Below are 15,304 nucleotides of genomic sequence, written 5' to 3' on the forward strand. Positions count from 1 at the left end.
GGGTGGGAGTCAGGCCAGAGCCAGGAACTCCATTTGGGTATCCCACATGGGTGACAGACCTGGACCATATTCTGCTGCCTTCATACGCACAGATCTGAAGCAGCACAGCCAGGACTCAAATCCATGCTCTTCCCATGGGACACTGGTATCATAGGCAGTGGCTTGATTTGCTGCGTCACAGTGTGGGTTTTTAAACCAACATTGCTTGCTCTTGGATGTTTAACTGACCGGAAAGCATAATTCAGGTTTATATTCATAATTTGTTTAGCAGTGCAGGAGCTCGTGAGGTTGAGGGGTACAGCATGGTTTTCCAGCAGTTATTAATCTGATTAAATGTAGTCTTGAAATGTTAAATAATAGCTTTACGTGGCAGGCATTTAAGAACTCTATCAGAATTATGTGTTCTGAAAAGTTGTTTAGAATGTAGGATTTTTCGTGATCATGTAAGATGAAGGAAGTAGCAGTCAAGATAGAATGTCAGCATTTAGGGATAGTATAATTTAATTATTGATTAAGGAACAACCACAACATTGATTATTTTTAATTTACATTCACTTAACTATGTCATAAAACTTCTGTTTTCAGATGAATAGAAACTTCAAGTGAAATATCAGATTTTAAAAGCATTTCATTTTAAAATACTTTATAAAAATATTTTAACCTGTTTGCCTGCCTTGCCCTCCATCCCAAGCTTGATAAAACTGTCTATGTGATTGAAGTTCCTTTAGTGCCCCTCCTTTCTCCCTCCCCAATTACATTTGCCTCCCAAACCCTTCTCCCCTGAGATGTCTATTATCCTGAATTTACTATTTATCATTGCCTAATATTACATTTTTATTATGACTGTTTTGAAGCCCTAATGAAATCAAAAGGAAGCAATATTTTGAATGTAATTCTCATTTTAATTTGCTCCTATTTCATCTGTATAATACAGGACATACGTATATTATAAGGGCCTTTCTTTTTTAAAGTCACCTCTGTTTGCTAATTGACTGTACAACTTAATGAGATTTTAGTTCAGCTAATGGATTGTCATTAGGATATTTATAAGCTGTAAATTATAATTTGAAATGTAGATACACCACAGTGTGAGGATTCAAACACAGGTTTTGTTCAAATGGGCTGCTTCTTTTTAGATATAATAAAAATAAGCTTCATTTAACTACAATAATTAATCCTGTCAATTTTCTAAAGTTGCTTGCAGCTTTAATTGCTTTAATCATTATGTCATAGTTTGCTTTGCAATGCTGAATATCCTTTGTCTTCCTGATATTTGAATAAATAAATGTTTTTGTTAAATTGTACTTTAAAGATAAATAATTCTCTTTTTTATTTCTATGCAGATGATCATCTGGTTGGAGAAGATGTTAGATAAAATTATTAGCATTTTCATCATATTTCTGTTAGTGATAGGAACCCTTCTTCTAGCCCTACTCCTGACTGCAAAGGTAGAGTACAATTTCTACTGCTGTTTATAAAGTTATAGAGTTGTAGTATGGCTAAGAAGCCTGCAGAAGTAGCATTGAAAATGTTACTTGATTTATAAATATATATAATAGCTAAACTATTTATGATTTCTATGTTACTCATTTTGCCCTGAATTTGCCTTATATATTTTCTTTTTAAACCTCCTTTATATATATTTTGATTTTGACTTTATCAAATTCCTCAAGGATTAATGCAGGCAAAAAAATGAGATGCCAAAGAACAGGTGGCTTCCACCATCTCCACCCCCCATAAAAGAATTATGATCTGATCTTGTGACTCCTAACCTAGTTAGTACCATGTTCACTAGATCAAGTTTCTTGGTTAGCTCCTTCCCTCTTGTCTCATTGGTCTTTTTGCCCATAGAACAGGTGATGTCTTTCTGCTGATGTACCAGGTGATCTTTATTTCTTACTTTCCATGTCCTTTCACCTTACAGGTATTTTCTCCCCCATTTATCTCAATAGAGAAAATCATTCCCCAAAACGCAGCTAAAATTTTACTTTCATAGTATATTTCATAGTGACATTCATTTTTATGACTTTTTTTTTTTTTTTTGACAGGCAGAGTGGACAGTGAGAGAGAGACAGAGAGAAAGGTCTTCCTTTTGCCGTTGGTTCACCCTCCAATGGCCGCCGCGGTAGGCGCACTGCGGCCGGCGCACCGCGCTGATCCGATGGCAGGAGCCAGGTGCTAATCCTGGTCTCCCATGGGGTGCAGGGCCCAAGGACTTGGGCCATCCTCCACTGCACTCCCTGGCCACAGCAGAGAGCTGGCCTGGAAGAGGGGCAACCGGGACAGGATCGGTGCCCCGACCGGGACTAGAACCCGGTGTGCCGGCGCCACAAGGCGGAGGATTAGCCTAGTGAGCCGCGGCGCCGGCCCATTTTTATGACTTTTATAGTGCATTTTAATCTGGATTTTATCTGAACTTCACATCCTAGACTTTGTGTGCTGTTTTCTTTTTTAAAGTTTTTTTTTTTATATAATATTGATTATTATTTGAAAAGCAGAGTTACAGAGAGGTAGAGGCATAGAGAGAAAGAGAGAGAGAGAGGGGTCTTCCATTTGCTGGTTCACTCCCCCAAATGGCTGCAAAGGTCAGAGCTGGGCCGATCTGAAGCCAGGAGCCAGGAGCTTCTTCTGGGTCTCCCGCATGGTACAGGGGCCCAAGGACTTGGACCATCTTCCACTGCCTTTCCGGCCATAGTAGAGAGTGGTATCAGAAGTGGAATAGCCTGGACTCAAACCGGTGCCCATAAAGGATGCTAACACTGCAGGCAGCAGCTTTACCCTCTGTGCCACAGCACCAACCTCAATGTACTGTTTTCAAGGGATTTTTATAATCATGGTGATAAAAATTTTTCTTATAGTCCTAGAGATCTGTCAGTAACTGTTCTTCCGTGTTAACTTTTAATACAGTGCGTGTGTAACAATTCAGCTTAAGCATGCATTAATATTTTTCTGTGATTTGGGCTTGCCTGTTTAGTTGTACTGAGCAGTCTCTGTTTTTTCTTCCTAACCCTACTGGCCTTCTCCTTCCTACTTGTAATTTTTGTCTTTACTGATGGTTACCCCTGCATTTTGTTGGCTCTTCCTTTCCTGGTTAAGACTTTTCCTCTTGGGGCTGGCTCTATGGCATAGCAGGTAAAGCCGCCGCCTGCATTGCTGCCATCCCATATGGGCACCCGTTTGAGTCCTGACTGCTCCACTTCCAACCCGGCTCTCTGCTATGGCCTTATTACCAATAATCTACTATGTAGTACTGTGCTGAAGAATTGCATTGATCTTTGTTATGTGGCTTCCCTCCTGTTTTCAGTCAGTTTTAGCCTCAGCGTGTCTTCAAATTTATCTTATCATTTGCTCCTAACGACTTGTTCCCTAGAACTGGCGTTCAGTCTCTGTGCAGTCCCTACCTGTTCGTTGGCTGAGAATCTCCTACAGTCATTGTACATATTGTACGGACGTGTTTAGAGGCCTTTCTCTGTTTCTGTGGTATTTTAGCCAAACCTGTTGCTCAGTGGTCTGCTCTTCTGGTTCTTAGAGGAACCTTTCACTAGTCTGGTTCTTTCATTTTCGTTCTGCTCTCCCACCTTTGTCCCTTTGCATAGGGTCTTGCCTGCCCATCTCAGTTATGTTCATCTCTCAAGCCCTTTTTATTTCTTCCTCCCAGTACAAGCTTTTACTTCCCTGTGCTTTGGTAACAGTGTTGCTGAACCTTTCTGTCTGGTCTAGGATTCGTGCAAACTGAGCTTTTGAGGAAAGCTTATTGGTTGTCTAGTCAGTCTCTTCGGACAGTAAAGGCATTCTCTCAAACATTGTACAAGAATCCATTTGAGTGTCTAACAGACATCTCAAATATCACATGTCAGAAGCTGAATTCCAGCCCTCCCTCTTATCTATTCTTCTCATGTTCTCCCCATTTCAGTAAATGACAGCTCCATTCTTCTGCTGGCTCAGATGAGAAACTTCAGGTCATCCTTGATTGCTCTCTTCTTCTTCTTCTTTTTTTTTTTTTTTCTTTTTAAGATTTATTGATTTGTCTCTTTGTTTTGAATTCCAATCTAGCTTATTGGCAAATCCCTTTTGGCTGCACTGCACTATCCTGGGGTCTTATTGTAAGGATGTCAGGTAGTTCCTCTCCAGAGAACATAAGAATAAAACAGTATAAAATTATTAAAAACACCATTTGAAGGTGTTGGAAAATGACCAGATAGGCAGCAAATTCTTTCTGGTATCAGTTAAATTGATTCCCTCCCTGAAGTCCGTTTCATCTTCAAGATGTGGTTTGGCTTTTTTTGTGTGTGTTCTTCCTACTTTTCTGGCACTGATGGAATTGGATAGGGGTGATGGCTTAGGTGACTGTGTCTTTGTTAGGATGTCTGCACTCTGTTCTGAGTTTTGGTACGTGACTTGCTCTAGTGTTGCTGACACTGGGTTCAGGTCATCTCCATCCTTAATCTTTGTGTTGCTTCCTGCGATCCCTTGCATACCGTGGGACTTCACTGCAGAGGAAGAGAGCCACAGGGTAGGGATGAGTGGCTGCTGACCCCTTTCCCTGGTTTGTCCATTTCTCTGCACTGTGATTCCATCGCTCTTCAGCCAGGAAAGGATGTGGATGGATATGGCTTCTTTGCCCTGGATTTGCACATTACGTGTGAGTCTCAAGAAGTAGGCAGACCAGCTATGTCTTCTGGGCGTCGGGGTCAGTTGAGGAGGAGGAGCAGTTATGCTGCCTCCTTGTGTTCCAGAATGTTTTGTTTCTCTGCCTCACTGCTGCATTCCAAATGGCATCACGTTGTGTTTCTTACCTTGTCATGAATAAAACAAAATTTTTTTTCAATTAAGGTGTTCCTTTTTTATCCCCCATGTTTATTTTGTTGTCATTGGGCAGGGTGAATATGGAGGTGCATTTCAGGTGGCTACTTTCACTCAGGAAGCTTCCTCAGCTGCTTATTTGCTTGTGCCTGTCCCATTGCATTGTAATTCAGTCAGCTCATGCCGTGTTGGTGTGGCTTATGTGGATACTCAACCACCCGCCTACACGGTGTGCTTACATACATTTATATGCAGATGAAATACATTTGTATGTGTCAGGTATTTGAACACATCCTTTTTTTTTAAAATGAATTATTGAGTTCCTTAAAGGCAAGGAGCTATCACACTTCCTATTTCCCATAGTGTGTATCATACCGTGGGCATTAAATATAGCAATGTTTCGGAGCTTCTTTCTATGTTAATTCAAACTGGGATGTATAGTTACTTCACCCTAAAAGCATTGCACTAGTAATGCAGTACAAAATTAATGTTAAATTGAGCTTACCTTTTATTCAGATTCTTTTCTCTCTTTATTTGTAATACAGGTGCATCAAGAGAGCGTGCACATGATTGAAGTCACAAGTAATTTGATTAATGAAACCCTAGCAAATCACCCTGAGTGGGCAAAGTAAGAATTTTATTTTGAACAACTGGGATGACCTAGTTTTAGCCCCTGCAAGAAATGATTTTCATTGTAGTATCCCCTTTGGAAAATAAAAGATGGGGTTTGCCAAGCTTTGATAAATGCTGTCACTTTTGTAGATACGGCAAAATAGTAATGCTGAGGAGGATATGATGAAGTGCTTAAGATTTTAGGAATAATTTACCTTATATTTGAGTTGAGATTTATAGTTTATAGCATGTTTATAATTTACAGTCCCTTTTTTTAAGGTTTGTATTTCTTTGAAAGTCAGAGTTACACAGAGAGGAGAGAGAGAGAGAGAGAGAGAGAGAGAGAGAGAGAGAGGTCTTCCATCACTGGTTCACTCCCCAATTGATTGCAACTGCTGGAACTGCACCGATCTGAAGCCAGGGGCCAGGAGCTTCTTCTGGGTCTCCCACGTGGATGCCGAGGCCCAAGGACTTGGGCCATCTTCTACTACTTTCCCAGGCCATAGCATAGAGCTGGATCAGAAGTGGAGCAGCTGGGTCTTGAACAGGCACCTGTATGAGATGCCGGCACTTCAGGCTAGGGCGTTAACCTGCTGCGCCACAGCGCCACTTTTACCTACATTGCTGCTGTTCCAGTTACTGTTAAATGTAGATTGAAGAGATTATCTTTATTTCAGAAATGAAGATTCCGGGTCAAAGGTTAAGGAATTTGAGATAATGATCCCACAGTGGCAGTGGCAGCACTTAGAACTGAAGCTTCTGACCGACTGTAGGGAGCTTTCCAGTATAACATGGGCCTCTCAAGTTTCTATTCTATAAATCTTGGCATATTCCCATATTGTATTATTTATTCATTTGAAAGGCAGTTAGAGAACAATAGATATCTCTCATCCACTGGTTCACTTCTCAGATTCCTATAACTGCTGGGATGGGGCTACAATAGCAGGTTTTTTTTTAAGATTTATTTATTTGAAAGAGTTACAGTGAAAGAGAAAGATCTTTCATCCACTGGTTCACTCCCCAGATAGCTGCAATAGCTGGGACTGGGCCAAGCTAAAGCCATGAGCCAGGAGCTTCTTCTTTATCTACCATGTGGGTAACAGGGGCCCATGTACTTGGGCCACCTTCTGCTGCTTTTCCAAATGCATTAGCAGAGAGCTGAATCAGAATTAGAGCAGCCATGACTCGAACTGACACCCATATGGGATGCTGGCTTCCCAGGCAATGATATAACCCACTAGGCCGCAACACCGACCCTTCACTAATTTTTACCTGTTGAGTTTGAAGTGTCTATTGGAAGTATAAGAGGAGGCATCTGGTAGGCCATTGGCTATGTAGGTAGGCAGTCCAGTAGAGAAATCTGGATTGATGTTACTATTGGCAGATGGTTTGTAAGTCCAGCAATAGGGTGAGAGTTCTGGGTTGGAACTAGGCAGCATCAGGATAAAGAAAGTTCACAGAGAGGGTGCCTGGGTCTGCGTCCTCAGGGTCACCTTCAAACTTTAGACATGAACAGAAAATGATAATCTGGCAAAGCAGAATGAGAGTGAACTATAAGAGAACATCCAAGGGCAGGGAAAACTCTGAGATTGTGGTAGTGGTCAACAATGTCAAATTGCTACACAAAAAATACAGGTGACATTGGATGTAGCCACTATAAGAACAGTGCATGTTAAGTGGTGGATCAGAAGCCAAAGACCATAGTGTGAAGAGAGAGATCTAGGGAACTGAGGTGGTGGAGAAAGTGAGTAAGGTTGTTCTTTGCACCGTTGGCCTGGGAGAGCCTAACGGGGGTTGGAGGGAGCTATAGTTGTGGGGGTGTGTTAAGGTAGAGGAACCTCGTTTACATGTTGGAGAGAAAGAGCTGGTGTAGTGGAGGGGGCGGAAAATACCATGAGCCAGTGCGTTTCTCTGAGGAGGAAACGCCAGATGGATCAGTGAACAAATGGGGAAAGCAGGCCACAATGGGGGTGGAGTAAATACTGCATGTATAGTGGCATGGGGTGAGGAAAGTGGGAAGTGGGGGTGAGGCACCTACAAAGTAGGCAGTGAGGTCTTCTGCCTCTGGCTCTTTGGACATAAGACATTTTTGAAATGAGAATGGGAGGAGGAGAGAAGCAACATGTGCAAGCTGTTAGACTCTAGGACAGAGCCTCCTGGGTCCCAGGCAGGTAGGTAGCACCTTTCATGGGTTGAGAGCCTTTCTTCCAGGTATCGCCGTCCAGGGCTCAGTCCCAGCCTTAACTTTCAGAGCACTCCTTCCTTTGGTGGTCATTATTGCATAGTAGGAATAAACCCAGAGCCCGTCCATACCGGTTTTGAGTTGTAACAGCACTTCTGTTGCTGTCCTGAAGGCACACACAGCTTGAGTAACTCCAGATTAGGTAATTGTTGAAAGGTTTTTTGCTTTAAAACTTTGAAATAATCAAAGATGGCCAGGGAGTCGCACAGATGTGTCTGGGGAGACGCTGTGTACTGTTCACCCCACCGCCTCCAGGGTGGTCACCTTGCATCACTGTAATACAATAACCAATCTTGGACGTTGATGTTGGTGTAATGCACTGGCCGTCTTCAGGTGTTACAAGTTTGACTTGAGATGATAATAATAGTTCCCTGCACCTCTCAGTGCTCAGTGGATTCCTGTCATGCGGAGAGCACTTGACCTTGTGGGGAACTCAGGTAGATCCTCCAGGTAGAAGACATGCAGTTCAGAATATCATGGACTTTCCTCCAGCTCGGTGCATTTTAAATGTCCTGTGTAGTCATTCAGCTTCCTGTGGATGTGCTTAGTGACCTGTTGGATACATTAGAAAGAGTAGGTGATCCTCTCAGTGGAGCGTCAACACATGAGGTTGAAGTTGGAGCACATCCTGATCCCTGTCTTAGACAGTTCAGCTAGTGTGGGGACTTTTTATTTTCTACTGATTCCTGCCTCTCAGGTTCCTCATTAGGAGATGGCACTGGCATGGTACTGAATGTCCCCCAGCTCTGCCCTTCCTAGCAAGGAACCTGATAGACTCAATTAAATCATTTTTTAAAAGATTTATTTATTTATTTGAAAGGAAGAGTTATACAGAGAGAAAAGGAGAGGCAGAGAGAAAGAGAGAGAGGTCTTCCATCTGCTGGTTCACTCCCCAGATGGCTGCAATGGCCAGAGCTGTGCTGATCTGAAGCCAGGAGCCAGGAGCTTCCTCCAGGTATCCCACACAGGGGCAGGGGCCCAAAGACTTGGGCCATCTCCTACTGCTTTCCCAGGCCATAGCAGAGAGCTAGATTGGAAGTGGAGCAGCCAGGACTTGAACCAGCGCCCATATGGGATGCCTGTACTGCAGGTGGCGGCTTTACCTGCTGCGCCACACCCCCTGCCCCTGAATTAAATCATTTTAAAACAAGGCTGTTCTCTGTCAGGCCAGGTCAGGAGGGCGAGGGCAGGCAGTACGAACTCCTAAGACTGTTCTGAGGCGGCTGTGTGCACATGGAGTAGGAGACTTCGTGGTGAAAAGACTCCGACAGAGCTCAGCTTTGTGGCTGTGTGGTAGGATGAGGCCGAGGCGCATCCCTGTTCATCCCAGCTAAGGTTACTCAGGTTTTCTGGCCCTGTGGCTCCCAGAAGACATTCATTATGGAGAGGTAGGGACTGAGCCAATGCCTTGGAGTTGGCCTCACAACAGCTCTCATCACCTGTTTCTCTCTCTGGACACCTGCTTGAGAACATTGATGGAGTGTTTTCACAGCTGCCAGCGAGACTTTTCCTCAGGCCTGGCTGAAGTTGGTCAGCCACTGGTGAGCCTTCCAGGTGTCTTTGTGAATCTCCACATTTTGAATTAACTCTCAGGATGTAATTTTCCTCTTGAAAGTATGGTACCTCATAATTAAAAGTGTTCAGCAATTCCTTCAGGCCACTGCTAAGTGTATAAATACCAGAGTAGTGTAAAAGCTGTTTAAATTAACTTCTCCAAAATCACATTCCTCTTTAGTGAACCAAATTTCATGTTCATTATAAGTGTCTAAAATCTTGTCTTGCGGAGAAATATTTAAATTGAGGAGTTTGCCCAAATTGATCTCTACTTTAAGCTTTTAGAGTGTAGGATGAAGTGATTAATTCTTAAGATTCAAGCCACTTTTAATTTGACAGTCTACTTCTTAGTTTATCCCCAATCTTCCCCTACCTCTAACCTTGTTTTTCTGGGGAGAGGACCATCGCTTTTTTAGGCCTGATAACTTGTGTGGTTGTCAGAGGCAGTTGACTCACTTGCTCCCTTTTTAAAGATTTTTTATTTCAAAGGCAGAATGATAGGAGAGAAGAGAGCGAGAGAGATCTTCTGTCTTTTGGTTCACTCCCCAAATTACTGCTGTGGCTGGGGCTGGTCTAGGCTGACGCCAGGAGCCTGGAGCTCCATCTAGGTCTTCCACATAGGTGGCAGGGGCCCAAGTACTTGGGTCATCATCCCCTGCTTTCCCAGTTGCACTGGTACAGAGCTGGATCTGTGGGGGAAAAAAAAAAGCTGCATTTTCATTCGCAGCTGGGATTCAGACTGGTATTCTGCCACTTGGAAGAAGTTCTTGGCTCCTGGCTTCTGCCTGGCCCAGCCTTGACCATTGTGGCCATCTGGGGAGTAAACCAGCAGACAGAAGATCAATCTCTGTCTCCCCTTCTCCTTCTCCCCTCACCTCATCTCTCTCTCTCTCTCTCTCTCTCTCTCTCTGACTTTCAAATAAATAAATAAATCTTTAAAAAATGGTCTTCCATGAATTAAAGATTGAAAATAGTTATTCATTCTCTTACTGCTTTGTGCTCTTCCCTAGTTCTTCACTTTCCTGGCCCAGCAGTTCTCAAACCTTAATATGCATCAGAGTCACCTGCAGTTTGTTAAGGTGCAGAGGGCAGGGTCCAGCCCCAGAGTTTTCCGTTCAGTAGATCTGAGGTCGATTCCAAGCATTTTAATTTCTAATAGGTTTCCTAGCAGTTCTGATGCTACTGCTCTGTGGACCACATTGAGAAACCTTGTCCCAGATACCGCATATCCAAGTGTCCCAGAACTACTTCCCTTGGTGCTGAATTGGGCAAATGACCCCGGACGTGTAGACAGAGAAAGAATTCCCAGGGTAGAATGCGAGGCAGGTTATGGAGACAGTGGGTGTAAAGCTAAGGAAAGATTGAAGGGAAACCCTGACTCTTAGAATTAGGCCAGTTGGGCCTGCAAGTCAAGGATTCCTCCTTGTGGAATCCTGCTTTGTATCTTTGCCTTGATGACTGATCAACAATTGGTCTGCTATTAATTGCTTAAGTGCATCACGTTCAAAGCATAATTACTAAAGTACACTAAAAGCATACTTTTTTGTTTCTTATTTCATTTTTATTTATTTTATTTCAGTTGGCTTCCCGAGGCACAGGTGGTCCAAAGGGCCCTGAATTCTGCAGCTAACAACGTGTATCAGTATGGACGAGAATGGATAACCCACAAGGTAGGGGAGAATCTTTCTTATGGCTTTCTCTGCAGGATAGTCGCTGGCAGTGACATTTTGCTTTGAAATTATGTAGGACAATTTCCATTTCTTAAATAAAGACTATTTATGTATATGAAAGGCAGAGTCAGAGGGAGGGAGAGAGAGAGATTGATCCACCATCTGGTGGTCAACCCCCACAAATGGTAGCAACAGCCAGGATTGGGCCAGGCCAAAACCAAGAGCCAGGAGCTTCTTCCAGGTCTCCCCACGTGGATGTGGGGGCCCAGGCATTTGGGCCATCCTTCACTGCCTTCCCAGGCACATCAGCAGGGAGCTGGATTGGAAGTAGAGCAGCTGGGTCTCAAACTTGCGCCCATATGGAATGCCGGTGTCACAGGCAGCAGTTTTACCTGCTTCGCCACAACATTGGCCCCCAGTTTCCGTTTTTGAAATAGGCTTAAGTCTACAGATTGACAAGTGACACGCCATGAAGTGTAGCCATCTGCGTGATCACGTTGAACAGTGTGAGGGTTGGTCATTTACTTCATTTTCAAGATAGATCTGATTTCATTATTCGGATACCCACTAAGCTGGGGTGGTCAAATCGTACCTTATGGTGTCAGTAGCATATTAAGTCCTTTTATCTGAAGGCAGCAGTGCCTGGCAGTATTCAGTTAGTTTCATGTAATCTTTCCAAGAAGCCTTCAGTAGTCTGGACTGTTGTGTCTTCTTTACAGATGACTTCTTTCAGGGACCAGACTGAGCTAGACTGAGTAAATCCCTGATGGTCAGGTGGTAAATTGCAGAGCTTGGTTTCAGACTTGTTCATTCTACTATAGTTCGCTAGCTAGAAGCATGTGCCTGGGACCAGAGGAAGTGTTTTCATTTAGGAGTGGACATAAACCCTGGCAGATCAAGGAAAAGTGTATTCTGCTGATGTGAGCGAAGGTGCAGAGCCAGAAGCGTGCTTGAGGAGTAGCCCCGACTCACGTGGAGGGAGCCTTGTGAGGGGGAAGTGAATGCTAGGGCAGAAGGCACTGTCATCACAGTTAGGACTAGCTTCCATTATATGGGTTTGGGATATCCACCCCTCCCCAACCTGTTAGTATTGCTTATGGAAATAAAGGTAATCTACAGGTTTTTAGTTTTTTAAAGATTTATTTATTTTACTTGAAAGTCAGAGTTAAACAGAGAGGAGAGGCAGAGAGAAAGAGAGGGAGGTCTTCCATCACTGGTTCATTCCCCTGTTGACTGCAACTGCTGGAGCTGCATCATTGTAAAGCCAGGAGCCAGGAGTTTCTTCCTGGTCTCCCACATGGGTGCAGGGGCTCAAGGGCTTGGGCCATCTTCCACTGCTTTCCCAGGCCATAGCAGAGAGCTGGATCAGAAGTGGAGCAGCCGGGACTTGAACCGGTGCCCATATGGGATGCTGGCACTGCAGGTGGCGGCTTTACCCACTAAGCCACAGTGCCGGCCCCTACAGTCTTAATATAATAAAGTCAATGGGATTATGACTTGAGTACAGAAAAATGTATTGGTGTGTGATTTCTTGTTCAAAATTCAAAAGCAATCAAAAAAAGAAGTATTATGGAAGGTGGTAATTACTGACCAAAAGGCAGAATTATAGTCAAGTTAAAAACTGAGAGAAAGGTATGTTACTGATTTTCTTGAAATTGTCATATGACACATTATTTAAAAAGATTTATTGAATAACTTAAAAATAAGTATGTACATGTAAATCTCAGAAGGGTTATAGAAGGAAGATCCAGCCATTGCAGAAAGCTATTAGACTTATAGAAGTGTGTTATTTTGTGGAAAGCTTGGCCATTTGAGTCTTAATTGATGTATTTGGGAGAAATTAGGATTTTTTTTAAAAAGATTTATTTATTTGAAAGGTAGAGCAGCGTAGAGAGAGAACGAAAGGGAGAGGGAGAAAAAAAAAGAACAAGCAAACAAGTGAGCTTCCATTTGCTGGTTCATTCTCCAGATGGCCACAACAGTGAGGTCTGGACCAGGCTGCAACCAGGATCCAGGAACTCCATCTGGTTTCCCACGTAGGTGGCAGGAGCCCAAGTGTTTGGGCCATTTTCCATGGCCTTCCCAGGTCCATTAGCAGTAAACTGGATTGGAAGTGGAGCAACTGGAACTCGAACCAGCACTCTCATACATAATGCTGGCCTTGAAGATGGCTTAATCTGCTGCACCACAATGCCAGCGCCAGGCATTTGATTTTTTGTTTGTTTGTTTGTTTGAGAGGTAGAGTTACAGGTAGTGAGAGGGAGAGACAGAGACAAAGGTCTTCCTTCCGTTGGTTCACTCCCCAAATGGCCACAGTAGCCAGGGCTGCGTCAGTCCAAAGCCAGGTGCTTCTTCCCGGTCTCCCATGCAGATGCAGGGGCCCAGGTACTTGGAGCATCTTCCACTGCTTTCCCAGGCCACAGCAGAGAGCTGGATTGGAAGAGGAGCAGCTGAGATTAGAACTGGCGCCCATATGGGATGCTGGAGTTGTAGGCGGAGGATTAACCTATTATGCCATGCCACCGGTCCTCAGGCGTTTGATTTTTAGGTATTTCTGATTACTTAGAGAATAGAGAGATATGAAATCTTTTGCTTAAGATTTTAAAAGAAAAGATAGATAAAGGGGGATGGACATTGATAACAGAAATTATAAATTGCTTGTGATTCTGATTTTTAAGACAAAGCAATAATATCTAAACATAAGTATCAACTGATGGATGGATGGATAAATCAAAGATGTATAGTCACATGATGGAATATTATTTGGCCATAAAAAGGAATGAAGACTGGTAAATGCTACAGCATTTCGATAAACCTTGGGGAAAAAATCATGCTAAATGAAAGAAATAGTCTCAAAGACATATATATGATTCTATTTATATGAACTGTTCAGGAGAGGCAAGTATGTGGAGGCAGAAAGCAAGCAGTGGTCCCTAGGGTTAGGAGAAATTTAGCTGTCTGTGAGACAGGGTGGGGCAGAGAATTGATGTGGAGCTTACTTTTGGGGTAAACAATATGTTTTTTTTGTTTGTTTTGACAGGCAGAGTTAGACAGTGAGAGAGAGAGACAGAGAGGAAGGTCTTCCTTCCATTGGTTCACCCCCCCAAATGGCCACTACGGCCGGTGCGCTGTACCGATCCAAAACCAGGCGCCAGGTGCCTCCTCCTGGTCTCCCATGCAGGTGCAGGGCCCAAGGACCTGGGCCATCCTCCACTGCCTTCGGGGTGCACAGCAGAGAGCTGGACAGGAAGAAGAGCAACCGGGACAGAATCCGGCGCCCCAACCAGGACTAGAACCTGGGGTACTGGTGCCGCAGGCAGTGGATTAGCCTAGTGAGCCATGGCGCCGGCCAGAAAATGTTTTAAAATCAGTAGTAATGGTTATGTAACTATGAATCTTTTAAAAACCCTTGAATTGCATACTTGGTGAATTGCAAAGTGTGTGAATGATATCTCAGTAAAATTATTAAACAAAGCAACCATTGAAACTGGAGAGGTAGATTTCTAAAGGAGCCTCAGATCTTATCCAGCTAAGACTCAGAATTGGGTTATAAGAGCTAAAGTCTAGTGTGGGCAGAAGCTAGCGAAGAATTGTCACGCCCAGAAAAGGAGAGTGTTTTAGGGTGTGCATGGAGAGGCAGAGAAGGTTCCTGCCTGTCCGCCCGCAGCCTTGTATCCTGTGAACACTGCATAGTGTTTGGGTTCTACTCAGGCTTCCCTGTTTGTGTTCCTCACTCAACATACTTGCTTGAACTTTCTGCTTGGTATGATCTTTCTTTTTAAAAAACATTACTTTGGGCCAGCACTGTGGGTTGAAGCTGCTGTCTGCAGTGCTAGCATCCCATATGGACACTGGTTTGAGACCCGGCTGCTCCACTTCCGATACAGCTCTCTGTTATGGCCTGCGAAAGCAGTGGAAAATGGCCCAGTACTTGGGCCCCTGCACCCACATGAGAGACTCGGAAGAAGCTCCTGGCCCAGCCCCGGCCCTGGGGCCATTTGGGGAGTGAACCAGTGGATGGAAGATCTCTCTCTCTCTCCCTCACCCCCATAACTCTTTCAAATAAATAAATAAATCTTTAAAAAAGAAAAAACTTATTTCTTTGAAAGACAGAGACAGACAGAGGCCTTCCATTTTCTGTTTTACTCTCTAAATGCCTGTAATATCCAGGACTGTACCAAGCTAAAGTCAGGAGCCAGTAGCTCACTCCCTTGTGGGTCTCATGTGGGCGGCAGGAACCCAAGTGTTTGAGCCATCACCTGCTGCCTCCCAGTACGCACATTAGCAGGAATCTGTAATTACAAGCGGAGTTGGGATTCAAACCCACTCACTGCAGTATGAGATGTGCCATCCAAGTGGCATCTTAGCCACTGCACTGAACACCTGCCCTGCCCCTGAGGTTTTAAGTAAGATGATTGGGGCC

The 15,304-nt window shown here is 43.9% G+C and overlaps 1 protein-coding gene across 2 annotated transcripts in view; it reads left to right on the forward strand.

Annotated features, from left to right (window-relative positions):
* Window positions 1-15,304, forward strand: part of TMEM245 (transmembrane protein 245) — a 101,026-nt gene that overhangs the window by 43,452 nt on the left and 42,270 nt on the right. For both annotated transcript variants that reach the window (XM_062207792.1, XM_062207793.1), the window contains exons 7-9: window positions 1,344-1,448; window positions 5,349-5,431; window positions 10,791-10,881. In XM_062207792.1, coding sequence (XP_062063776.1) covers window positions 1,344-1,448; window positions 5,349-5,431; window positions 10,791-10,881 — 279 coding nt within the window. The remainder of the gene's footprint in view (window positions 1-1,343; window positions 1,449-5,348; window positions 5,432-10,790; window positions 10,882-15,304) is intronic.

Source organism: Lepus europaeus, chromosome 12 (assembly GCF_033115175.1).
Source record: "Lepus europaeus isolate LE1 chromosome 12, mLepTim1.pri, whole genome shotgun sequence".
NCBI lineage: Eukaryota > Metazoa > Chordata > Mammalia > Lagomorpha > Leporidae > Lepus > Lepus europaeus.